This window comes from Haemaphysalis longicornis, unplaced genomic scaffold (genome assembly GCF_048455015.1).
Source record: "Haemaphysalis longicornis isolate Haplotype H1 unplaced genomic scaffold, Haemaphysalis longicornis Haplotype H1 scaffold_13, whole genome shotgun sequence".
In the NCBI taxonomy this organism is placed as follows: domain Eukaryota; kingdom Metazoa; phylum Arthropoda; class Arachnida; order Ixodida; family Ixodidae; genus Haemaphysalis; species Haemaphysalis longicornis.
Window position 1 is genome coordinate 60,169,917 of NW_027526233.1, and position 27,919 is coordinate 60,197,835.

At 46.9% G+C, this 27,919-nt stretch overlaps 1 protein-coding gene across 1 annotated transcript in view; it reads right to left on the reverse strand.

The window, feature by feature from the left end:
• Positions 1 to 18,848, reverse strand: part of LOC144163857 (neprilysin-1-like) — a 45,959-nt gene extending 27,111 nt beyond the window's left edge. The window contains exons 1-3 of the mRNA XM_077694537.1: positions 18,681 to 18,848; positions 14,992 to 15,051; positions 2,936 to 3,043 (exon numbers count right to left, since the gene is read on the reverse strand). Coding sequence (XP_077550663.1) covers positions 2,936 to 3,043; positions 14,992 to 15,051; positions 18,681 to 18,848 — 336 coding nt within the window. The remainder of the gene's footprint in view (positions 1 to 2,935; positions 3,044 to 14,991; positions 15,052 to 18,680) is intronic.
• Between the last annotated feature and the right edge of the window lie 9,071 nt (positions 18,849 to 27,919).

Consider the following 27,919-nt stretch of genomic DNA (forward strand, 5'->3'; position numbering starts at 1 on the left):
AGCTCTCGTGAAGTGACTACTGCAAACCCCATTGTGTTGCTGACACCTTTTCCAATGCGGAGCATAGTTATCCAAACCTTTCGGGCTTTTTTATCTCAAGAAAGGTATGAACGCTGTCTTTTTCCGGCACTGAGCGATAACTATACTGCGGTACACAGCACATTCGATTCTTTTTGTTTATTTATTTATTTATTTATTTATTCAAAAATACCCCTAAAGTCCCTCACTAGGAGGGTATTACATAGGGGGCAGGATACACTGAGAACGAAAAAAAAAAGAATACTAGAAGCACGTTAATAGGCAAACAAATAAATACAAGTGGGTGTTAGGCAAAAAAAGAAAAAAAAAAAGAAACCAAGAAAGAAGGAAAACAAACAAAAAATCTTGAAGGAGCTCTAGAACCTATAAAAGCACTTTTTAGTAAAGTTAACATACGAAGTAAGTGTGTAAAAGTTCTTGGAATTTGGTCGGATCTGTAAAATTTACAATGTGAGATGGTAGGGCATTCCAATCCACAATTGTGCGAGGTATGAAGGATTGTGAATATTTGGAAGTGTGGCATTTCACACGCGTCACTTTTAAGGCATGGTCCCGTCGGGGAAAGATGGTCGGTGTCGATGAAAATAAATCAGGATGAAGAGAATAGTGATGGTACAGTTTATGAAACAATGATAAACGTGACAGTTTACGTCAATCTAATAGGATAGGTAAAGATGCGCGATGTTTTAGAGCCGTGACGCTGGTATGACGTGAATAATCTGAAAAGATGAAACGAACGGCACGATTTTGAAGTGATTCAATTTTGTCAACTAAGTATGCTTTGTCAGGGTACCAAATGGCAGATGCGTACTCAATTTTAGGTCTGAGGAGAGTTGTGTATTCAAGTTTGCGGAGGTTAGATGGAGCATGTTTAGTCTGTGCTTTAAAAAACCCAATGAGCGGTTGGCGGATGCAAGAATGATGTCGATATGATGATTCCATGTCAGGTCACAGTGCAGGTTAAGTCCCAGGTACTTGTAGGTGTCTGCTAGCTCAACAGTTGTGTTATTTAAGGAATAGGAAGTTTGAATGCGCGATGCGTGGTTTGTAAATGACATAAGTTTAGTTTTAGAATTATTCAACGACGTTAACCAAGTGGAACACCAAGTAGATTTAGAGTCAAGGTCAGTTTGGAGGGCCAGTTGGTCAGTAGAGCAGGTTATTGTACGGTAAATAACACAGTCATCAGCAAACAGCCTGATCCTTGAAGAAACGCAATTAGGTAAGTCATTGATATAAATTAGAAAAAGTAAAGGTCCCAGGACACTGCCTTGAGGAACACCAGAGTGTACTTGACCGAAAGAAGAATTAACGTTATTAGCAGATGTGATTGAACCCTTGATGACAGAAAATCTTTAACCCATGCAATTACAAGAGGGTGGATATTAAGTTGTGTAAGTTTGATTAGCAATCTGTGGTGAGGTACCCGGTCGAAAGCTTTGAAAAAATCTAGAAATATTGAGTCGATTTGAAGCCCAGCGTCAACGGAAGAGGGAATATCGTTAATAAAACCAGCGAGCTGAGTGTCACACGAATGCCCTTTCCTAAACCCGTGTTGGTATTTAAAGATGATATTATGTTCTTCTAAGTAGCTAATCACCTGTGAGTGGATGATGTGTTCGAGAAGTTTACAAATAGTGCTTGTTATTGATATCGGTCTGTAGTTGAGTGCTCAATTCCCACGTTTTCAATGCGTGCTCAATTCCCACGTTTCCGAACGCTCCGTCTGCCTTCGCCCGGGAGGCCGATCATCTACAAACAGCTTCGGCAAAAAGGCGCGCGGCGGCGCCACCGTTGCTGGAAAGTGCGAATTTGCGCGTGCGGAAGGGAGAGTCGGTCCGGAGGTCCGGACTGGTGAACATCGGCGGAACAGCGCGTTGGTGGCGGATACCATGCATCTCAGGTGGGTACTGTTTGTCGCGCGCCGCGAATGGCTGCTTCCTGTTCGCGATCACGACCCTTGTGCTAGCATGCTTTGGGAGTTCCAAAATAAAGGGCTGTGCTTCGGCACTACTGTCTACTGTGTTCTCGTATCGGCGAACCGCGATGGGCTGGCGTAGGCTCGGGAGCCCGCGTGGTGGTCTACGCCGGAGTACTCACTAGGTCGCCCTGAGGAACCACACTATTCCACAAGGTTTGGTTCATTAAGAGGACTACTTTGTACCGATAACGATGACCCCGATCTTATCGCACATTTCAAACTAATTACCCACATATTGAAGAGAACACATGAGGCAATGGCGAGTCCGCAGCCACTTTCCCGCAACGTATAGAGGAAGCTTTTCTTTTCTCTATGGGCCTCCTCAATTTGCCAGCCCTGGACGGTCCGCGGGCATGCAGTCCGAGGCCTGCCTTCGGACGGGAAGTCCCATAGAAATACATGGGAAATTCATGCGCTGGATGTACCGAGCAGTCCGCGGGTAATCGAGCAGGCCCAATGTGTGGACGTTTCTTCGAAGTCAGAGACTTTTTTTGTGCGACCGGCAGGCTCCGACCTACGAGGCACCACCGAGAAACAAATGAGTGCAGATGTACATAATCTATACGACACTCCGTACAGCCGCGGCGCCTTTGTAGATCCTTTTGATCGAGTAACTTGAATGCTAATGTGCAGTAATACGCTGTGCTTGTAGTATACTCGGCTCTTCTGCGTCACTGCTGGCGCTATTGCGTCACCGCTGACGTCGTGTAGCGCGAGATTTGAAAGTTTTTTGATATTCTCGCGTTTTATTCGGTTTTAAGGAAACGTCTCTCGTAGCCGCAATAGAGGTGAGTGAGTTACCAAAGGCTAGTTGTTTCAAACTTAACGAGATTGTAGTATTTTGTCTTCATGACGCCTTTCTAGGTGAGCATTTCTGCGGAGGTTCTGTACCATAGGAGGCAAGGGCCTTCTCACCTGAATCACTTCTCCCAGGTAGTCGTCGTAGGTGCGGTGATTGGACACTGGACTTGCCTTGAACCTCAGCGATGTGCCTTTGAGGACGTGCAAGAATATGTCTTTGTCCTGTCAGAGAACCAGTAAGACTTGTAAGGCGTGTAGCTGGGGACTCAGAAATTTTAGTGTACGAAGTGAACAGACTCATGCTGAATGAATGTCTCTTAAAGGAACACCAACGTGAAAAAGCCGGTTGCCCCTAATCAGTAGATTAGAGCAGTGTGGATACAAATAGAGCAAACATTCGTTACAACGAAATCACCTTATTCGAAATGTAGCTTTCTTCGAGGCGCGTCATAGTCCCCACTGCAGTGCAGGCAGGTAAAATCAATTCCGCTTTTATCAAAATTTTCTTTATAACGAAGCGAGTTTCCTGACTCGAGGACTTCGTTATAGCGAGTCTTTACTGCATATACGACTCGAAGTAGCAGTAAAGTTGTTTATTACCGTAAAAAACGCCAGAGGCGGGAGAACAGTTATCGCCACCTCATACACCTATATATTTAGCGAGAATGGTTTACTCACGATTAAAAACACAAACACTGCTTTGCTCACGTTTCGACAGGAAGATCAGTCCTCATCGGAGTAACCAACGGAGTTGCTCCGATGAAGACACCTATATAGTGTATTGTGCGGGGAACAGAAATATATGGCACGAGGTATTCCGTAAGAACACACATCAAACATGCAGTCCTTATCCTTATTGCAGTGCGGTTCGACACCTTGAAGGTGCTTTGTAGCACCGAATGAGGCAATTCTCATTCTTTTCTCGACTTTGGTTTCCTTATTCCCGTATCTTACAAAAATGACATTCGCCGCTACAAAGCATCTTCAAGTAGCCAAACAGCACTGGCAATAAGGGCTGCATCTTGTATAAGAAGTTTCTAACTCCGAAACTGTTGGCAACCAAAAACGGGAAACGTGTCAGTAGACTTCTTTCACTATTTTTATACTGGCCCATCGAACCTCATGATCTCTCTCTCTCTTTATATATATATATACATATATATATATACTTTACAGAAAAGGTTCCTGGCTATAAGAATAACTGTACGATAGAGAAGTCACATTAAACAACATAATAATTATTCTAACATTTCGACCGGGGTCCAGACTTTTTCAAAGATACCTTTGAAAGGTATCTTTGAAAAAGACCGGACCCCGGTCGAAACGTTAGAATAAGTATTGTTATGTTTTTCAATGTGACTTCTCTATCGTATATACATATATATATATATATAAGCATCAGATATATATATATATATAAGGGTCAGATACACTTCTAGTAAATATAAATAGCCCAGAAAGTGAAGGAGAACACAGTCGCCCAGATAGCCGAATTGGTAAGGCATTAGACATGTAATCGAAAGGCGTGGGTTCGGTCCCCACTCTGGGCGCGTGTTTTTCTTTCTTTCTTTCTTCTGTATAATTAAAAAAATGTTTACTTAATTAACCGTAATGATAAGGAAAAGAGCCTAACCACACCCCTATGCCTCCTTTGGCATTGTAGACTGCTGACCTATCTTTCTGTATTACCTCAACGAGCCCCTGATTTCCTACCCTCATTTCCTTACTATATATATATATATATATATATATATATATAGGAAATGAGGGGCTCGTAGAAATAACACAGAAATAAGGGTTGGCAGTTAAGAAAAACTCGGAAAGCAAAGGGGAGGTTGTTGTAGGTCATTGAAACAGATAAAGAATTTGAAAAGAAAGAAAGAAAGCGGAGAAAAAATGCCCGCCAGGTGGGATCCGAACCCACGACCTCCAGAATACCGGTCTGGTGCGATAACCACTACGCTACCGGCGGGGCGATTTTCTCCCCCGCTTTCTGGGGTATTTATATCAATGTAATTTTTTCCTGTGCTTGGGGGTGGTAGCCAGCGCCACTCTGACTTCTCGGGTGAAGGGGACCTTCTTTTTAATCCCCGCGCCGTGACTCCAGTGTCTAAGACATGTCGATAATGGTGAACCAGCGTTGAACCCTCTTAAGCTACCTATGGCACCAAGATTGCCAGTACAGAGTTCCTCGCTATACATGTAGCGAATCAGAATAGGAAATGAAGGGCTCGTAGATATAACACAGAAATAAGGGTTGGCAGTCAAGAAAACCTTGGAAAGCAAAGGGGAGGTTGTGGAAGGTAATTGAAACAGATAAAGAATTTGGAAAGAAAGAAAGAAGAAAGAAAGGTCGTGGGTTCGGATACCACCTGGCGGGCATTTTTTCTCCGCTTTCTTTCTTTTCAAATTCTTTATCTGTTGCAATGACCTACCACAACCTCCCCTTTGCTTTCCGAGGTTTTCTTGACTGCCAACCCTTATCTCTGTGTTATTTCTACGAGCACCTCATTTCCTATTCTGATTCGCTACATGTATAGCGAGGGCCTCTGCACTGGCAGTCTTGGTGCCATGGGGGGCTTAAGAGGGTTCAACACTGGTTCACAACTCTCGACATGTCGTAGACATTCGAGTCACGGCGCGGGGATTAAAAAGAACGTCTCCTTCTCCCCGAGAAGTCAGAGTGGCGCTGGCTATCACCCCGAAGCACAGGAAAAAAATTACATTGATATAAATACCCCAGAAAGCGGGGGAGAAAATCGCCCCGCAGGTAGCGTAGTGGTTATGGCACCAGACCGGTATTCTGGAGGTGGTGGGTTCGGATCCCACCTGGCGGGCATTTTTTCTTCGCTTTCTTTCTTTCAGTCCAAATTCTTTATCTGTTTCAATGACCTACCACAACCTCCCCTTTGCTTTCCGACTGCCAACCCTTATTTCTGTGTTATATATCTATATATATATATATATATATAAAATCCGGGGAGTAGTAGAACTTTGAAGATGGTAGAGTACACAAGAGAAGAAAAACTTCGAACAAGGTAAAAGCACGATTGTGGTCTACGTTTCAGCAAAGAGAACTTGCTTTCCTCAGGGCCCTGAGGAAAGCAAGTTCTCTTTGCTGAAACGTAGGCCACAATCGTGCTTGTACCTTGTTCGAAGTTTTTCTTCTCTGATATATATATATATTTATATATATATATATATATATATATATATATATATATATATATAGCAGAACAGAAAGTTACGGGACGAGGAACTCAGAAAGGACACATATCAAGGTTGCAGTCGTCATTGCCAGTGCTATTCGGCTGTTTCCGAAATATTAATTAGTGCCGATTGATGTTTCTTTGATACAGTGATAAATAGGCGAAAATAAGAAAAGAAAATAATAAGAGAAAAGAAAATAAGAGAAAAAATCCGCCGTTGTTTCCGGGAGCGCGAGTCCAACCCACATCTCCGCATAACGCGTGCGGTTAATGCGCCGCACGCGTTATACGTGTGTGATGATATGATGCTGATACTGATGATGATGGTAATGTTTGCGGTGATCAGACAACAGTCAATCCCACGGGATGGATATGTGCCAGGTGAAGACGCGGGACACGAGCTAGGTTAGAACATGGCGGACAGTGCTGGACTAGGCCTGCGCAGCGGGACCTGCTTCGGAACGGGCCCTGGGGAACGGGACTTCCAATATAGTTGTGGTTTTCCGGGGTCTCGGTGTCTTTCTCGGGAGCCGCGGCAGGGTGCAGGGACCCCGGATACCATATGTTGAAGAAGGAGGCCATGATAATGATTATGAGTTGTTTAACCTTCGCTTATTAGTTACGCAATGTCTAGAGTTTCGTCCGGCGGCATTCCATCTGATCGTGCAGGCATGGCTAGAGTGCCGCCAGCCGACATTCGAATATTTAAGCCTAGGTTAGTGCCGGCAAATGCGTCTGTCGTTGTAGTGTAGATGATCAATCTTGCCTCCTTGATCCCAGAGACGGTTATTCGAGACCGGCTTTTGTCTCGTTATTTTTCCTCTTTAAATTGAATTAGGATTTTAATGCCCTACGTGAGCATTGGTGTTTTAAATGATTTCTTTGTGTGCGCTAGATCATGATAGGTTATGTTTAGCTTATAAGTTTGTAGCGCCAGAGCGATGTAGTGGGAGACGCGGAAAATATCTCATAGAAAACGCCGGTGGACTTCGATATAGCGGAGTGCTTATAATACCGTCGGACGGTGCTCACTCTATTCAGGGCCTATTAGTAAACGGAAGTTCGGAACTTTAGTTCATCTACAACGGCCGTGGGAAGAGATAGCCCCGAGATCACCCAGGGCCGCTTAGTGAACCACCGCAGTGCTGAGACAGTTGTTTGCAATTTGTTTTATTCACAGACTTCGAAATTTTGATTTTTCCCTATTTGATGGCACATATTTTGTCGCCATTTCCCCTACACGCAGGTTGTGTGGGTTGGCATGCTTTGAAACCGCTGTTGACCAGTCGTCTCAAAGCTGACGTCAGCGAACAGATAAGGTAAGGATTATCGTCACTAAATAAAGGCTTTTAGAGTATCGGCACTCTTTTCGCTGATTGTTATATGCCGCCAGAATTTTCATTGGTCGGCTTGCACCACGTGATATTTGTTTACATATGGGCGCTGCCATTTTGTATCTGGGCGCCTTTCCTGTCTCTCTCTGCTGCGCGGACACTAGAGCGGCCGGTCGCGCTCTTCCCGTCACAACCGGCGGCGGTTTCGTTGGGAGAGATGGCAACACTGCAGGCCAGGAACAAAATGGCCCCCAAACACTTCCGGGTGCACAAAGTGGCAGTACTCTTCAGCGTATCCTATTTAGACTGACTGACTGACTAAAAAACATTTATTTACGGAACTTTTTACAGGGAGGGTGGGGAGCGGTCCGAAAGGGGCCGCCTCGTACAAAGACTACGGGGCTCCCCCTTACGGGTGCCCAATGGCGTCGGCCGCGGCCCTGGCCCGCCCGACCAGGGCCCGTTGGGCCGTCAGGTCAGAGCAGCTGAGCATGGCTGCCTCCAAGTCCATATGGGACAGTTTGCGTAGAGGGGGTAGGTTTGGGGTTTTTTGGCACTCCAACACCATGTGGAAAATGTCAGAGGAATCTTCCTCACCCCGCGGGCACTTCCCCGTAAAGCGGGGTCGAAGTGTTTTAAGACTACTCGGAACAAGAAAGTTTTGGTATAAAGGCGAAGGAGGATGCGCTCCTCCGCCTTCGTGAGGCCCCTACAGAGCTTGGGATAGACGGAATGGCCGGATTGATAAAACTGTGTGACCTCCTCAAAGGTGTAAGCGGGATTGGGTTCTTGGTCCGGATCGGTAAGGGATGAGGATGATGCCCGGAGAAGGAGCGCGCGGGCAGCGGCGTCAGCGCCTCGTTACATTGAACGCCCGTGTGAGCTGGAGCACATATGATCGTTTGATTCGCGGGAACACCCAGTTAGTTACTGTTTTGCAGAATTTTGTAAGCAAAGTACGGAATGCACCCCTGCTCGATATTGCGGTAGGCACCCCTTGAGTCGGTGATAATGACCCGCGAGTCCTTATCTGCAGCGGCTAGCGCGATGGAAATCTCCTACGCGTGTGTAATGTTGTGTGCACGGAAAGCGAGTCCGTTCACTGCGGTGTTTTGGTGGACGACCACGGTCGTGTACCAACCCCCGTGGTGCGGGCCGGAGGCGTCTACGTAAAAGACTCCGTTTTTACGACAATAGTGGCAAGCCAATGCTTCTACCCGCGCCACGCGTCGGCCACTGTGGTCATCTCGTGTCATGTTCGCCGGGAGGGGACACACATGCAGGCTGTATCTCTAGACTTCAGGAATCTGAGCGCGCCTTTCCGTATGTATTGAGTGATGGATGTGTAGTCGGGCAAGGAAGTGGCAACCCGACGGCGTGTTAGAGAGTCTAGTGTATTGATTCGTCAAGTGCGCCTCACGCAGCTCCTTGAACGTGTTCACCATTCCCAGGACTAGAAGGCGCTGGTTGGAGGTGTGTAGCAGAAGGTCGAGAGCACGCTTGTAGATTTTACAGAGAATGACCTCGAGTAGATTCTCGTCAAACTTGCGTAGGTGAAGGTATGGAGCCGAGTACGGTTCTCGGCTGGTTACGAATGCATGCCCCAGCCACAAGGCATCTTTGCATCGTAACCCCCGGTGCTTATTGAAACCCGGCGGATCATCCGGCCCACCTGGTCCCCACTTACGCAATTTGGCCAATGTTGTGTCTGCTCTTCGATGCTTGTGAATGAAGAGCCCCACCACTCTGGTCTCATCGCGTTCGGGTATGGGTCCGCTGTGAAGGGATTGGTTGATTTTGGTGGTGCACTTCGGTGAGGGGCGTATGTGCACGAATTCTGATTTGGACGGGGATCACTGAAGGCCACAGCGACGGGCGTAGTCGTCTACGATGTCCGCCGCTTGCTGCAGGTTGGCCTCCATGTCTCCTGCCGAGCCGTGTTACGCCCAGATGGTGATGTCGTCGGCATACAGCGCATGCCGGATGCCTTTGACTTTCGCCATACTGAGCAGGTAGCCTTATCATTGCCAGATTGAATAGGAGGGGTGAGAGGACCGCTCCCTGCGGGGTCCCTCCCGTGCCTAATTGGTAAGGGCAGTGTTCCATGTCCTGAATCGGAATATATGATTTTCGGTCAGTGAGGAATTGCTTAATATAGTTGAAGGCATTTTGGCCACAGTCCACTTGTGAGAGATGTGTTGGGATAATTCCGTGAGTCACGTTATCAAAGGCCCCCTTCAAATCCAAAGCGAGCACAACTTTGTCATTGAGAGGGTACTCGACGGGATCGAGGATCTCACGATCGAGCTCGACCAAGATATCCTGCACGGACCGGTGTGGGCGGAACCCGAACATTGTGTCTGAAAATACATTTTTGTTCTCTAAAAACTCGGACAGCCTGTGGCGCACCATCGTCTCCATTAATTTTCCCGAACAAGAAGTAAGGGAAATGGGGCGGAGGTTGTCCCTGTCAATGGCTTTGCCCGCTTTGGGTATGAAGGTGACCAGGGCGGTCTTCCAATCAATCGGGAAGGGTGCTTCCCCTAGCCAAATGGAGTTGATGTAAGCAAGGAGCATGGCGTAGGCAGAGTCGGGAAGATTGGCAAGTAGTTTCACTATGGTGTGATCCCGTCCTGTTGCCGTTGCTCGCTTCATTTTTGCTAGGGCCGCCTTCAGGTCGTATAGCTGGAACGGTGGATCCAGCTCCGCGGTCTCGCTACCTGCATACGAGTACGCGGACCCTCGGGGGTCCTGCTGTGTGCTTAGGTATTGGTCTCGCAGTTTGCATGCCAATTTTGTCGTATCCCCATCGAAGCTGTGAATCGCCCGTTGGAGGTGCTTTTGTGTGTCTGTTCGAGTTTGGGTAGAATCGATCAAGGCGCGGAAGAGGCGCCAGGTATTCCTGGTGGACATTTGTCGCGTGGCCGTGTTGCATCGGTCCACCCAGTTAGAGTCGGCGAGCCTGGCCGCGTGCTCCGACGATCGCTGGGTGAGCTCGGCGATGAGAATTTTCAGTTTTCGATTGTGTTTTTTGCGGCGCCACCGGCGGACGAGGCTGTGCCGAGCAGCCCAGAGGTGAATGAGGTAGTTATCCACCTCCGAAGTAATCTCCGAGAGTTTAATGTTGGTTTCTGTGGAGCGAAGGGTCGAAACCAATTGCTGGGACCAAGAGTGGTACCCTTGCTACTTAATGGGGGTGCAGTTTCTGTATGTTTGTCGAAATGTATTACAATCGGGCAACTTTACCTCTGCGTAAGATCTTGCCAAGGGACGCGGGTGCGATTAGTGGTGTTGAGTATGAAGTGGTCGCTGCCGAGGGTCTCCTCGGTGTTGACCCAGTCTGCATATTGGATGTTTTTCGTGAGGCTTAGGTGCGGACATGTGTCCTGGGTCACGGAGGTACCCACGCGAGTTGGGTAGGCAGGGTGGGTGTGAATAGTTAGGCCCAGCGTGGACACAAGTTCCGCCACTTACGTCCACGTCGCTCTTCACGCACATATCCCTAAAGTGTGCTGGGGGCGCCAAAATCGCCCCCAATCACCAGGGTTCCTTGCCCGCAGCCTTTAAGCGCGGCTAAAAAGGCCTGCGAATGTAATGTTGGCAAGTCTCGTCGAGCAATAGATGTTCAGCACGTGTAGTGGCGGGTCCTGTTTGCGTAGCGGAAGGAGTGTTACCATCACGTACGAGAATTTGGGCTTAAGTTCAGGGTCAACCAGGTTGGCCGTGTAATTTTTATGCACGCAGATGCAGGATAGTGGTCTTGCTGAAACGTAGTATAGTTTGTGAGCGTGGCAGCGCTGCCTGTCTCTTGAAGGGTTACCACAGCAGGAAGGTTTTCAAACGTCGTGAGGAAAAGTCGGAGGTTGGCCCGCTTTGTGCGGGACTTAAGCCCGGACAGTGCCAGTGGGTGATTTGAATGGGGTTGGCAGAGTTGGATCGCTCGTATTTCCAAATTTTAGAGGTGCCCGCCATGGTCGGTCAGGTTAACAAGTGATTGTGATGGCGGCGCTCCCGAGCCAGTCCTGGGGTTCTCCTCCAATCCCGCGAGGGAGCCGCTGTCATCATCATCAAGATCAATCTGTCGTCGATAAGTTTTGGGGTACAGGCATGTCCTTAATTAAGCCAGTTCGTTTGTTGGAACGCGCGACTTGTTGTATGAGGGTGGGGACGGCCTCTGTCATTTTCCCGATAGCGGCTTCTACGAGAGTCGAGAGTTGATTTTCGAGGGCAGTTATGTTTGTTTGCGTGGCGATGGTTAACCTTGATGTAACAAATTCGCTACGCTGATGAGCAATTGTTTTTTGCACTTTTTCTGAAAAAATCGGCTGGAGATATGCATTAATTTAGGAAACTCTGGCCGCACCGCGAACTACCGTGCGTTTCCAGTGTGAGTGGGGTGTCGGCTAGGCCTTCCTCTCGGTGTGTAGTTGCGCGTCTCCACTGTGTCGGTACGTCGGTGATGAGTTCTGCTGCCACAGGACGAGGCGTTTTGTCTTTTCAAAACAAGCTCGCAATTTCAGTTGCCGTCTCCGCCTGCGAGAAAGATTAACGTTGTCGCAAGTATCCCAGCTCGCACCCTCGCAAACCATTTAAGTGCGGCAAAGAGCATCACGTTAGGGCACCCTTTCAGCATACGTTTGGTCCTTGATACTGGTTAAGGCACCTTAGAGTGTCAAAACGCAAAATTGATACTAATGTTACGTTTGCAAAGACAGGGGTAAATTACCTTGATTCTTTGGAGTGCCGTGTACTACCTTCATTGGAAGGCAGAAGGCACAAAGCACGCATTTTTTCACTGTCAAATACATTCTTAAAGGTTTATAGTTCATTACCTCTGATGTCTGGCATTTTAATTCACTTTTTGCTTCATTTACGGGAGCCTTACCTCGGAACCTGTAACAATGAGAATCTGCATGTAAAGACAAAATGCGAATTTTTATCAACCTTGTTACATCCCGGTTTAACTGTATTAGTAAATAATAAAACATTACCATTAATTCACTACCTATCTAATTCTTAATCGCTTCTGGCTGTAAACTTCCCCTATAGCTAACATGTAAAACATATCCCATAATAGCATTGACAGCGTTCTATTTAGGTCACCTAACAAAGTTTCGCTGTTTTCTTCAAGTTATGCTCAGTCATTACAGCGGGGGACTCCTCGTCTTTCGTAGGGAGGATTATGACGCACGCATGCGCACAACCTTCAATATCCAGCAGTCGTCCGCCTCCTTCAACAAGCCAGCTCCGCAGTCTCCCACGTCCGAAGCATTTGCAACTGGCGAACGATTTTTTGTAACACTTATATATGAACGATAACTAGTTGGCATTTCTCCATCGGTTTGTCCACAGCAATGATATGGCACAATGTCAGCAAATTTTTTACGGTACAACGGTGCCCAGTATGAAACGTACCTTTTTCTAGACCACTTATAATACACCGCTATATACGTCGATAATAGTGTCTAAATCACAAAACCTTTCTTGCGAATTCGCGTTCATCCATCGCACAGCTATTCCTTCTACTGCCTAGAAGCACTGGGTTTTATTTTACAAAAATTTCTACTACAATATTTTATCCCAGTCTTGAACATATTACAATTTATCTCATTCGCTGCCACATCTGTTCATTCCTTCCATTTGCAATTTTAAACTGTTGGTGAGGTCGGCTCAGAGACATAGAATGACTCTTCATAATCGAATTACCGTACGTCCTGCTGCTAAAACAAGACCTATAAGAAAGGTTCAATAATTCTATAAGGGTGGTCTATACGGAAACAAGGACTATGAAGATGGCGTTAGAATCACCTTCAGGAAGACAGGTATAGCAATGCCACCCCATCAAAGCCTCAGTAATGCGTATCACTCGCACAACCATCCATCGTTTATCCCCAACTAATCAGCTACAACAAGGTCTATAAGTAAGGCCCTTAGTTCTTTAAGGATAATCTGTAAGGATCCAAGGCATATGAAGATGACCTGCAGGAAGAGCGTAGTAATGTCACCCAACTAAAAGCCACACTCACGCTTGTGACTCACACAGCCCTCGATCGTTTATTCCCAACTGCTCCGCTTAAACAAGGCTTATAAGTAATCTCTATTAGTTCTTTAGGGATAATCTATAAGGATGGTCTTTAAGGATCCAACGCCTATGAAGATGACCTGTAGGAAGAGAGGTGTGTAATACCACCCCATTGAAAGGTCACGCTTGTCACTCGCACAGCCTTCGATCGTTTATTCCCAATTTCTCAGCTAAAACCAGGCTTAAAAGTAAGGTCTATTAGATCTGTATGGATAATCTATAAGGATGGTCTTTAAGGATCCAATGCCTATGAAGATAACCTGCTGGAAGAGAGGTGTATAATGCCACCCAAATTGAAAGCCACAGTCACGCTTGTCACTCCCACAACTATCGGTCTTGCACTACCAACTGCTCAGCTAAAACAAGGCTTATAAGTAAGGTTTATTAGTTCTTTTGGGATAATCCATAAGGGTGGTCTTTAAGGATACAACGCCTATGAAGATGACCTGCCGGAAGAGAGGTTTGTAATACCACCCCATTGAAAGGCACAGTCACGCTTGTCACTCGCACAGCCCTCGATCGTTTTTGCCCAACTGCTCAGCTAATACCAAGCTTATGAGTAAGGGCTATTAGTTGGGTAGGGATAACCTATAAGGATGGTCTTTAAGAATCCTAGCTCTGTGAAGATGGCCTGCAGGAAGAGCTGCATAGTAATATCACCCAACTAAAAGCTACAGTCATGCTTGTCACTCGCACAGCTCTTGATCGTTTATTCACAACTTCTCAGTTAAACCTGGCTTATATATAACGACTATTAGTTCTTTAGGGATAATCTATGAGGGTGGTCTTTAATGATCCAACGCCTATGAAGATGAACTGCACGAAGAGAGGTGAAGGATTGAAAGCCACAGTCCCGCTTGTCACTCGCACAACCCTCGATCGTTTATCACCAACTTCTCAGCTAAAGCAACGCTTATAAATAAGGTCTATTAATTCTTTAGGGATAATCTATAAGTATGGTCTTTAAGAATCCTAGGTCTGTGAAGATGACCTGCAGGAAGAGAGGTGTGGTAATGCCAACCAATTGAAAGCCACAGTCTTGTGTTTCACTCTCACAACCCTCGACCATTTATTCCCAACTTCTCAGTAAAAGGAGGCTTATAAGTAAGGTCTGTTAATTCTTTAGGGATAATCTTTAAAGATGGTCTTGAAGGATCCAAGATCTGTGAAGATGACCTGCAGGAAGAGCTGCACAATAATGTCACCCAATTGAAATCCACAGTCACGCTAGTCACTCGCACAACCATCGATCTTCCACTACAAGTGCTCAGTTAAAACAAGGCTTATGAGTAAGGTCTATAATTTCTTTAGGGACAATCTGTACGGATGGTCTTTAAGGATCCAATGCCTATGAAGATGACCTGCATGAAGATCTGTTTAGTATGGTCACCCAACTATGCGCCACAGTCACGCTTGTAACTCGCACAAACATCGATCGTTTATTCCCAACTGCTCGGCAAAACTAAATTCCACTATTCGCTCGATGAACGCTACTGATTTCCCCCACTATGCTGCAGGTTGGCCGCCATTGGAGTACTCGCTCACCCGTCTGAACGACAGCTCGAAGAGAGTGGTGACGCCCCTGACGAGGGACAGGTGAATCATCTGCACGAATAGGTCGCGAAAAGTGTTCCGTTGCATCAAGCGGCGAACTTCGGTGACCGCGATGACGTGTTCCACGGATTCGTGAACCGATTTGGTTGTCGTCATGAACGCGAAACACTTGGAGTAAAGGGGGAACATAAGATGGCGTCCGCCGGCGTCCATAGGCTGTGGATTGGTCACGCTGAGCAGGGTGCGGTTCAGATGGCTCCAGAAGGCATCTGCGCAAACAAGTCCCGGAATGCTGCAGGCTGTGTTCCAATTCGCGGTCAGCAAGGTAGACTGCTCATTAGACGTCTAAAGCAACAAGAAACGGCACTGTGGCCATCGTCGTCATCACTATAAACTTTCCATGTCCCTGCGGCCTTTTGTTTAAGTACCCCGGGGATACACAAGAGGATATAAACGACCTCACCTCCTTTACTGCCTTCTCCATCCCCGACATACCTTGAGTCACCCCTCCTAAATAATTATAATTATGATAAAGGGAAGAGGGATATAAGGGTGGAACTATGGGCACAGCCTTATGCCCATAACCCCGGTGGCAGTAGCTCCGGCCTTGGCTCTGTGGACCCGTTGTAACTGGTCTTGTAGAGCGCGACTTTGCAGGGCCGCCCCCAAAGTTTCAAGGGAGGAGTGCATGTCACTCTGTGTCTGCCTAAGGATGGGGCAGTTCCATGTAGCATGAAAAAGGTTGGCTTCGTCTTTGGATTTGGAGCATTGCATTTGCTAGGAAACATTGGTGCCAATCAGGGGCGGAATCTCCAGCTTCGTCCATTTTATGTTCGTTTTACGCTGTCCGTTTTGAGCGAGCCCAGATTGGCTGAAAGCAGACGACCGGATGTGACGCTGGACATACATCGGTCAGTGTTTTCGCAAGAGCATCTACGTCACGACTGAAAAGGAATATAATTGAACGTTTTCGAAACAGACACAACTCAATTTGCGCCCATGGACTTGCGCGGAATACGTTGGTCTGAAGTTTTCTCGGCGTTTGTGTATCTTGTATACATAAGTCCTCATTTTGGGTAGGTAGGGTTCGTCGTTACAATCGTTTTCGGAGTATATAGACCTTCACTGTAGGTTACCCAAAAGCTTCAAACAGTGCCGCGGCTACTGCCACAAACAAAAACATTGTAGCAGACGTGTTAACTGAGCCAAACCACAGCTTTGTAACAGACAAATACAATATCATAATAAACATTAAGCAACTAAAAATTAGCAAGAGCAGGCGCACAAGAAAATCGTACCAAACGTTAATATTAAGAAACAAGCTTGTTTGACGCAGCATTACATGCATGAAGGTGACGCTGGCGTTTTTTTTTTTAGGTTTAGACTGCAAAGTAGCCTCATCGTGCATCGTCGTTGACTTCAACGCTGCCTTCGGGAAGCAGTCTTCGTTGCCGTCACGGTTGCGAGGATTGCAACAAGACTTAACATGCCGGAAGATCCACTAAGATGGCAAAGAAGCCGTCGAAATGGGAAACAAACAACACGCATGGAAGAAGACATAGGAAGAGCAGAGTAGTGTCACTTCACACTACTCATCCGCCACGTGTCTGGACTCTTCTGGAACAGACCGCTTCGAGCAACGCCGAAACACAAGAGGCGTGTGTAGCGTGGCTCCACCCATACAGTTCGTCGGTGCAGTCGCGTGCCGTCGTGGGCGCCGCCATAGCAACTACAAGCATTCCTCTTCTACTTAGCTCGGCTTGGCTTTCGACATGGCTTCTTTTCGCTCCTGAATCCAAAATCAATAAGAATGGGCAACATTTTTTGTGTTCGTTATGTCTGAAGCTTCTAAATAATCTCTGACAAACAAAAAATTTAAATAACCATTTACAATACTGATTTTTTTTTTGCATTCAGAGGGTAAACTTTTGAGCTTGTTGGTGAGCGATGCCAAGAAGGGACGGGATGTTTCTCCGAGGTGAATAACAGCACCCGCACTGAAGTGCGGCTCGCCTAGGCACTAGCGCCAGATCTCCCTATCGCGTGAAACCCTACGGCCACCCTCATTTCCCCAAACGCGCGTTCTGTCAGTTGTCTTTTCACAAAAAAATGTGCCATACGCAACACCTCGGCCGCGCTGAGGATAAATGAAGCGCGCGGTCATGCAACGCCTCGTGCGAAATTGTTTTGCGAGCAGACGGTATAATTAAGCGCACAGTGCGGGTGCAGACAGGTAGACAGGAGGTGTACGCCCTGCGGAGGTCATGCTCGAACAGCCGGGCTCAGGATATCAAATAAGTAGTGGGGTTATCTAGTTTATGCTAGGAAATGACTATTGCAGATTGATTGATTGTAGGGTGCAACGCGCCGACGCAACGGAGGCGATGTGGCGCGCCGTAGTCGAGGGCTCCGGATTAATTTTGACCACCTGGGGATCTTTAACGTGCGCCGAAATCTCGTACACACGGGCGTTTTTGCTTTTCGCCTCCATCAGAAAAGCGGCCGCCGCGGCCGGGAAACGAACCCGCGACCTCGTGCTCAGCAGCACTATTGCAGAATAATTTCAGGTGGCGCTCCATGCGGATCATATCACAAGTACTTTATCAGCGTAAACGGCCGCAACCCAACGCGCCGAATATGCCGGGCGTGCTGCGCGTGATTGCGCCGGTTCCGCTAGAGGTGTATCGGACGCTCCACTATCGCTACTTTCACAACCCAAGCAGCTGGAAACTCGGGAGTAGGCAGAACTCGAGCCTTGTGGAATCGCGCCCGTCGGGCTTTATTGAGAACGATTGCGCAAAATATGGGCCTGGGAAAACGTGGGGGAGGTCGCGTTGCTGAGCACTCTTAATAAAAAAAACGTCGTAAAAAGGTAGTTGCGGCCGTTTTTACTAACTCCTTAAGAACCGTATTATCCCGGGGTTTTGCACGTAGGCTCTACCGCTAACAACTGCATGGTTAGGAAATTAATGGAGTGTAGGGAGTAGTATGCACTAGATTAAGGTCGTGCTTGTGACTAGGTTATGCGCGGCCAGTTAGTAGACGCATGTAGCTCAGAAGAGTGTTATCACTAGGACATCACTAGGAGAGGTAGTGGTACTTATTGCCTGCTTCAGTTGGTAACCCTAACTAGTACTAAATTTACTACTTCCAGTTACTAAGTACCTAGTCTATACTGGGACAAGTAACTTGTCATTGTTCCATTAGTGAATGCCCCAACCTTTTTTTAAGACTGTGAGAAAGAAAGAGAAAAAAAGTTTATTGAAGGCGCAATATAAGGTTTTGCCGCTGTCTTGGTGTGCTCCCTAGTCTTGGACTCAACATTCCCTAGCCCTCTCTTCAGCCATTTTGATAAGGCGGAACTAGTAACCGGTCTGGGCTGCCTCGTGGCGCTCGCGTGAAGACAACGTTGTTTTGGCAAGTTGGCTCAACAGCAGCGTGGAGTATGGGCGAAGACAAGGAATATACACGGGAAAAACGCTATCCCCCGTTTTGCGCTGTAGAGGACGCGTCGTTTTGCACTGTCACACTGAAATAATGGATAAGCAACATGCCCAAGATGTTGCATTACCAACGTTCTACCCACGTTACATTCTGGTCCTGTTCACCTGTCAGTTACTCCAGAATGAGTCCGATATGGGAAAGACGACGCCATTAAAATTTCCTTTCGTACCCTTTACGTCCTCGAGGAAAGAGAGCGTCGATGCACGTCGGTGAGCCCAAGTGTTGCAGACGTAGCCGTAGAAATCTTGGCACGGGTCAATATCCTCTGTGATGTGTTCTTTGACGTAGTCTGCTGCCAGGCGACACTCCGGCGTGTAGCACTCGTACCTGAAAACCGCCGTCATCATCACCATCATCAACAGCAGCAACCTGCGTATGTCAACTGCACGAAGGGCTCGCCCAGAGATTTCAAATCGCTTGCATCTTCCGTCGCCCCGAGTTTACTCTTTGCCTCAAATTTTATTACCTCGATTACCCCTGCACAGATACTAGAGCAAACGCTGTTCCTCCAGGTACATAGAGAACGCCCCATTTCGTCAATTCCTCGTATCGTGCATATGACATTCAAGCTCAGCCAAAATCAAGCCAGAACCTCGTGCGGTTGCCCAGTGAACGCGTGTAATCGCTCCTTCGTTCGAGACCATAGAGTTTTATACAAATATACACTAGACGGAAATCTGGCGCCACTATCTAGGGGAGCCGCGCTTCAGCGAGCGTTCCGTCATGTACCGGGCAGGCACGTTCCACTTGTCCTTGGCATGGCTCATAAAAAGGCTGAAAAGTTGGCTCTGGCTGCAAAAAAGCAACAATATTACTGTAGAAGGTTCATGAAATTTGTTTTGTTATAAAATTGAGCCTCCAAAAAGAATAATTTGTCAGTAATTATTTAGAAGCATCATGTACGATGAACGAGAAAAAAATATTACCCTCTTTTGTTGGTTTTAGCTTCGAGACAAAAATGAAGCCGTATGGCTAGCTAAGCCATAGAGTTTTATAGTAATATGCACTTGAGAAAAATCTGGCGCTGCAGTCGCGGGCCGCCGTGGGCGGCGCCATTGCAGCCAGCCACGTTCCTCGCCTCCTTAGCTTGGTTAGCCATATGGCTTCTTTTTCGTCTTGAAGCCAAAGGGGTAACATTGTTTTTTGTTTATCTTCCATGAAGCTTTTAAATAATCCCTGTCAAATAAATATTTATGGAGCTTTAATTTTATAATAACAGAACAAATTCGATTAATCTTCTGCAGTAATATTGTTCCATTTTCGAGGCCAAAGCCAAATTTTCTGCCTGTTCGTTAGCCATGCCAAGGACAAGTAGAACGTGCCCGCCCGATACATGACGGCACGCTCGCTGAAGCGCGGCTCCCCTAGACAGTGGCGCCAGATTTTCCTCTAGTATATATTAGTATGAAACTCTATGAGCTACGCTAAGTAGGCGAGGAACGTCGCCAGCGGCAATTGCGCGGCGCCGCCCACAGCGGCCCGCGGCAGCAGCGACAGACTTCCCTCTAGTATATATTAGTATGAAATACTATGTTTCATACGGAGGGGTGCGGAGAGGGGGATGGGGGAAAGAATTAGAGCTCGTGTCATCAGAAAATCCTACAAGATGGTGCTGGCTGTATCCAAGTTCAATGCGCGTTTGCCCTTACAACGCCACTGGAGCGAGCCGTGTCTTGCCATGCAATTTTTTTCACGTTCACTGCGTATCCCGACAAACTTCTCAAGCTTCACAGTGTTCAACTGCAGCAAAATTTATGAATATTGTTGCATGTAATGTATCGTGCTCGAAGTGCTAAACTATTTCTTGGGAGCGACCACAGTTCACGCTCAGAAAAAATAAAATGTACCCATACTTTTCGCCTGAATTGTGCGTCACGTCTACGTCGTGGGCAAAAAACTTCGCTGGCCATCCACCGAGTGGAATTTTAGCGGAACTGCATGGTAGTTCGAGAAAGCATTATTGCTGTAGCAACAAAGATAATTGCTACAGCAGAGATACGGTTGCTATAGCAACACGTGTGTTGCGCTGGTGACGGCCTATATAACAATGGATAGGGTGCAAACTTGGGAAAATTCTTTAGGGAAGTCACACACAAAACAGAGATATCAATACCCCACCTATGAAATACCTATACGGTAAGAGCGAAACAAATACATTAGGAAAAAAACATAGAATAGCCTCGCCATCAATGCTAAACAGAGCACTATTTCTGTCGAGAGTCAAAAAGTGTGGGAGAGGGTAGAACTCTTACTACATTCTTAACATCGTTCCTTCCCTGCAAATATCGCGCCGCGTTTTTTTTTTGTTCGCATAATGTTTCACTACGTATTCTGCAAAGCGTGCAGTTTTTGTCCTTTTTTTAGTGCGCGCGTATTTTTCATGAGCAATGTAGATATTTTGTTTACGTCCTAACGACAAAGTCGGTGCTTGTGTTTAAACATTTTGCACGGGCATACTACTGCACCATTGCTGAGGGCGCAGATCACACAAATGTCTACTTGGTAACAAAGGGGAAAAACAAATTGAGAAAATCTAAATTGAAAATTTGGAGAGGAAATAACGCTTGCAGTAGCAGGTGGATTGCTGTAGTACCTGACCGCATAGGCACCCTGAACCGGATAGAGGCCACTGTGAACGCACAGCTTTTAGGTGCGAAGCACCTTAGGACTCCGCTTTGTCCGTACCTTGGCGTCCGTCTACACAGTGCAACGCATGCACGAGGAGCATTGGATTGAATTGGATTGGATTGAAATGGATTGAATTGGATTTGGATTGCACTGGTTTAAATTCGATTGTATCGGATTGGATTAGATTGGAATTGTACATACTGTACACACGCGTTGCCCCTCATTTACATGCGCGAGTGGGCAATTCCACGTGTGATTTTCGGTAAGAACAATCCCCAGTGCTTCGCCCACTCGTCATGAATAACTTCGTGGAGATGCGTGAATTTTTTTCTAATAAAGAGCTCTGCCAGCAGTGCCGATTTCTCAGCCAGTTATCGCCCACTTGCTGCAGCCCGTCATGCGAACGGTCTACGGGGCTAGCAGAGAGAAGGGGTAGATAAAGAACAGTGATGAATGCGTGACTTCCTCGTTGCCTGATTGGCCGGCTGCAATATCCGCGACTGACGTCTTTGTTATCTGTGCTACTTAAACTTTTCGGCTGTCTCCGTTGGTATCGTCATGATGTTACCCAAGTGCCTTCTTTGCGTGGCCGCCCGTGGCCCGGCTCGTGATGTGGCTGTTGGCAACATTTATAAGCGGTGGCTCTTGGTACCCAGGGTTGGTATCTCGCCGATACTTACGTAAATTAAGTGCTACAACAGAGGCGATGAGCATAGAAACTTTCTCACAATACATAGCTTCCACGCGACGTCACCGTACCATTTTTTGTGCACAGCTCGCAGCTTCCCTGCTGGTGCTCGAGATAAGAGCAACAGATAAGTGCACTGCCTTTCACCGTCCACCCGGTTCGTGAACATGGCGGCTATCGCGATGTCAGTGGAAGACATGTAAGAAATGACACCCCGAACCACCATGGTATATAACGAATAGCTCTGCTGCTTGAACGGAAAACATCAGTGCTATATAGACCATTCCAACGAGGGCGCCGCCATCTTGCGTGCGCAGCGTCCTCTCGTAGCTGGCAGGTCTGCTGGCTTGGGCGTTTGCTCCGCGGCGCATGGGTGCCTACGCCAGATCGGTGAATTTTCCGTTGTAGCGCGTTGTACGTTCTTTTCCGTAATATACTTTAAAAGGGAAAGTTGTTGCATACAACCGGTCTAAGCGATCTGGCTTAGATTGGCGGCTTTTAAGGCCACGGTGGAGCTGAAATTCGCTTCGAGGTATACAGCGTGGTCCACGATGGATAAACAATGCCATGTTGAACACGTTTGCAGTACTTCATCACAATTTTTTTGTTTGCGTGTGTGTGCCCGGAATCACGTAAAGCGGGTATTTTGATCGTTTTACTGCAAAGACTAATGTTCATTAAAACGATCTAAACGTGATGCGCTCGGCGTCCATGGGCAACAAACAAAAGCGCGTGTCGAGGTCAGTGAAACAGACTTCTGGTTTCACATCCTTTCAGGGTTTAATACAGGTAGTTTTGGGTGGACTTAGTAAATATTTGGCACACTACATAGTTTGTATTAAACATTATCGATATATCAACACTGCCGCCAACTATAAACAACACTTCCTCTTTTCAGAATTTCAAGCTGATCTGCAGCACAATTTAGCCGCGCAACTAATGTACAACATAAATAAAATGAACATCACAGCTCCTGGAGAGCGTCCACCGTTATACAACTAATTATTAGGCGTCCGCCGTTGGGCAACCAGACAAGCGTTCGCTTTTGCGTTGCTTTTATCTAGGTTTGTTGGTGCCGACAACGAGGCATCACATTTGGGTAATACACTGAACTCTTTGCTGGAGTGAGTGAGTGAACAGTTTTATTTTGCCCGAGTCGGGGATGGGGGAAGAAGGGAGGTGGAATCCTTTTCAGTGGTCTCCTCCCCCTTCCGCTCAGATTGGCTGTGGAAAGGTACAACCTATTGAGGAAGTAATCACTGTGAAAATCGCCAACTCCAGCCCACGTAATACTTGGAGCCGGGTATGCCGCAATGTGACCGGAGCAACGGTGGATGGAACTAATACCATCGGCGGCACAGGCAAATTTCAGTGACCCATTTTAGTTTGGAAAGACGGTAGAAGAATTTTGTGCCACTACTTCAAGGTAGGACAGTAAGAGCCGAGAAGAACAAAATTGCCAAACCTTTTGTGTGCTTTAAAGTGTGCAACTAACAAGCTGCTAGTCTCGCTCATTTATTAGCAACATTTAATTAAATGAATGCGTAAATTAGTGGCAAACCCGCACGCGCGATGCCTACGAAGCGTAGTCAAGGTAAAGGAGCAGCCGCGCCGGGCCCGCCGTGATTGCGCGCCCACTCCAGAGAGGAGGAAAGGCGGCCGCGCGCCGCGACCACTGAGTACGAGAGTACGTTTCCCCCTCGCCCGATGGAACGGTCTATACAACGTTCCTATACAAACTGTGCAGTCAAATCATTCGGGCGTGGCACCGCGATATGGGCGCAGTACGTGCCGTCATGATGCTTTCTATGGTAACGGCATGCTAGAGTTACTGTATATGCTATATACAGTCTACAACATGCCTCGCGGCAGCGCTTATGGCGACAAGAAAGAGCGACACGCAAATGAAGAGATAACGAAGACAAAATAGAAGTTTGGTTCGCTAAAAAGACTGCTTTATCTCGGACGATGATACGTTTGTTATCGCAAACTTCCGACAAATAACGGAGATATTGATAAAAACAGATAAAGCAGCGGCGACTCCCCAATCACTTAGTTTTGCGCCTGGCGGCAGCAGACTAGCTAAGTTACTGCCAAGAAACACAACAAGGCGATTATAGCAGGGTACCTCTATAGTCAAGTTTGGTCGTATCAATGAATGCTAACTCTCGTTCTCGAAAAGCTGCCATAGAAACATCGCGGACTGTCTTGTGTATGCCGCAAGCACGCAAAATTTTCATCCAGTTGACAACATTGGAAATGTTTTATTCGCAGCTTGGCAGCGAGCCTTCGCGGCCGTTCCCGTGCTACTTTCACTAGATAAGGTTACAGAGTAGCGGCACTCTTTTCTACTATTGTTCCGTGCCGCCGCCGTGATCATTGGTCAGTTGGCACCACGTGACATTTGTTTACATTGCGACGGTTCGCGGGCACCGCCATTTTGTTGCTTATGCGTTTTCTGTCGGTCAACTGTGGTATTCTCAGCTTGTCCTCCCTGCTCTGCGGCTGCGCATGCTTGGCGTCGTTCCGAACGCGAATCAAAGATAACGCGCTTCGCACCATTTCAGCTGCAGATGTGCCTCCGAAGATGCCGTGTTACTGCGTCATCGGCAGTGCTGTTTACAAATGACCTCGTCAAATTTATCGGTGAGGCTGACAGAGGCAGCAATGTGGCAACACTGATAAAAACCAAAATGGCCGCCGTTGCTCACTTGAGTGCCTCAGTGACTGTACTCTGTGGCTTATCTAGTGACACTAAATGACAGTACTCTGTGGCTTATCTAGTGACGCTATACGTGCCCATACAAGCGCGGCTGCGGTTCCTCGTGACAGGCAGCGTAGTTCTTAAGTTCGGCCGTAAAGACCGCTCTTGTTTAAATGACGAGAGCTGGTGTGATTTTACTTTTTGCGCCACCTTGCGACACCGCCTTTGGCAAGGCGGTATGTGTAAACCATGGCCTCCGCGATCGGCTGCCGGCGGAACGCCGTTGCTCCGGCCGTCCCAATCGCCCGGAGAGAGCGTAATTCCGAAGAGGCCGTTTCGCCGTTTTGCGGCGCACCGCCGCGCGCGGAGCCGATGGTTGAAACGAAAGCGGGGTATGCTGCAACGCTTCTCGAAATGGCGTTTCGTCAACTATCGCGCTTCGTATCGCAATAAAAAAAAAGCATAGCTGATGTTATGGATGCAAAGGGACTCATAGAACCTGATTATAATGAATTTAGTTTACCTATGATTGCAGCTATGCGACTTCTTTAACATGTGCCGCATGACGCCTTCGACACACGGGCAATATTCCCTACTACCAATGGAAAATGTCTGGTGCCTAAATAACGTTCGGTTCGCTAAAAGGTGATTATTTTTCAGGTATTTCTTATCCACGTTTACGTACTTTATATAATCTGCATGGTCAATGCAGTTCAGTAGAGCGCGGGGTGCGATCGCGTCATAGGCACGGCGGATGGCTGCGCTATTATCAGGCCTTCGAATTAATGCCTGTTGGGTGAAAGCACCCATCATATTTTTAGGATTAACACGTTTAAAGAGTATTACGTTGAGCGATAGCCTCAAAGATATGGCAATCTGTTCTACACATGTGCGTTAAGCGATTGGTTACAGTTTCAATTTCAGTCGCAAGAAATAATACAACTTGAAGTCAGATGCACCTCGATTTCATTGTATTCTTAAACGTATTTCGGTGACCACAGGCAAGCCCAATTTTCCCTATTTTGGACCCAAGACTAAAGACAATTAAATTTTCAATTACTGATATCGAAGCCCATCCATGTGTAAAGCAATGATGACAGGTTTCATGTTTGCTTTGGTCATGTACACAATGCAGCTGTTTTCAGAGGCCCGTTCTTCCACACGAAAATATGCGAGACTTGTCCGTATGAAAAAAAAAGGTGGCGACAACAGTGTTTGCAAAATCGTTTTAGTGTGACAGCGCACAACCTGCATAAAACTTCTCGTAAGATTTTCTGTGTTTTAGGCGGCAACCGAATGCTTGTAATGCTGCTTTCTTTAGATAGTGACAGTGTGTCTTTCGGTAGAGAAAACTGCATAAAGAAGGAATAATACCATCGTAAACAGCGGCTAATTGTTAGCTCAGTTGCACGCCGCAAAAAGCGAATATAAATTGAAATCTTGTAAATTAAAAAAAGGCATGTGTGTAAGAATATAATCAATAGGCTGTATAACAGGTGTTCCTTGGACGAGGTATCAAGCAAAAATATACAAATGTTCAACTTCTAACAATAACTGGCAAAATCAAACACGGCGCCAATATAAAAATGCAACCACTGCGCTCGATTGTTGTCCATAACCCACCCTATGCGGAAATAAAAATATAACTGCTGTTCTAACAAGCAAGCACAATATAATTCTGTAGCCGAGAAGTTTTCGCAACGAAATATCCGCGCACCTGAATGTCCGCACGGAAATGTCCTGCACCGATCAAGCGCAGCAATCACTGCGCGATTAACTTTTCAGTGCTGTTCCTCGAAGTTTCTGAGACAAGCTGACTTCATGACCCGGTAGTTCGGTTTGTCAGCTCAACAAAAATAAAGCTGCAACACAGTTACGCGAATTCCGGCCGTGAAAACACGCAGCAACTCAGGCCCCACAAAGCCGGCCAGGGGAGTCGGTGGAAGCTGCCGAACCATCGGCTAACACCGCCACCTCGCGGCGCGTTGCGGAGTTAGCCAAATTACATGTTTTTGCTGGGGGACGCGCCGAATGGGACGGCCGGAGCAACGGCGCGCCATTCGGCGCGCCGCCGGCAGCCGATCGCGGAGGCCGTGTGTAAACCATAGACTTTCATACTAATCTATACTAGAGGGAAATCTGTCGCTGCAGTCGCGGGCCGCCGAGGGCGGAGCCATTGCCGCTAGCTACGTTTCTCGCCTACTTGGCTTGAAAGCCATATGGCTTCTTTTTTGTCTCGAAACCAAAATCAACCAAAAATGGTAACATTTTTTTCTTGTTCATCGTGCATGAAGCTTCTAGATAATCACTGACAAATTATTTATTCTGGAAGTTCAGATTTATAAGATGAACCTTTTATAGTAATATTGTTTCTTTGTTTTCAGCCAGAGCCAACTTTTCAGGCGGTTCATGAACCGTTCCAAGGACAAGTGGAACGTGCCTGCCCGGTACATGACGGAATGGTCGCCGAAGCGCGGCTCCCCTAGACAGTGGCGCCAGATTTCCCTCTAGTGTATATTAGTATGAAACTCTATGGTGTAAACCAACGCCGTCTTTGTGAACAACTGGGAAGGCATTTCCCACCCGAATAACACCTGCTCCTTGCATCCAGTGCTATTTTGACGGCGGACGCTACAAGCGCCACCTGCAGAAGGCGTACGATGATGATGATTATTGCTGATTGATATTGGTATCCCTTTGTAGTGGGGTGATGACGTGTCATCTTACCAAAAAAAGCGAACATACCTATGTTATACACTCTTTGTTTAAAACTAGCGCTGCTCTTAGGGCAGGCACAAAAAGAAAACTTATTACGCACAAAATACTTTTTCCTGGTACAGGTGGTAGCTGTCCTAGGCAATATTCCCCTCTCTGATTTTCGTCCACCAGTATTTTGAGCTTCTTTTCGTCGTCTCGACAGCCTTGAAGTTAACTCCCTCTGTGCTACCCTTAAATCCTAGGGCTTCTGGAAGCCGAATATTTCCCTTGGATGGATACTCTCGCATTCTAACACTATGCGCTATATAGTTTGTTTCTTTTGCGCAGACCACGCATACCCCATAATTTTGTGTATACTTCCCCACAAAGCTCTTATTACGCAAGCAACCTGCTCTAGCCTGAAAAAGCAAAGCACTGACTTTGGACTTATGTTAGAATATTTCCTTTCTGATGTGTAATTTCTCAGCCCTGTACATCTCTAACGAAGTCATAGCTCCCATTTTTTTCTCACCATTTATTCGTTTCTATCTGCTTGCCTCTTTTTTGGTTAGCTTGGCTGTCTTGGATTCTTCACTGCTCTTTTCGTATTTCATCGTTAGCCTCCTAGTCTTCCTTAGTCACTGCGTATCCACGGTTTTAATGTATAGGTACCTAAAAACTTTAGCTGTCCCCCTACG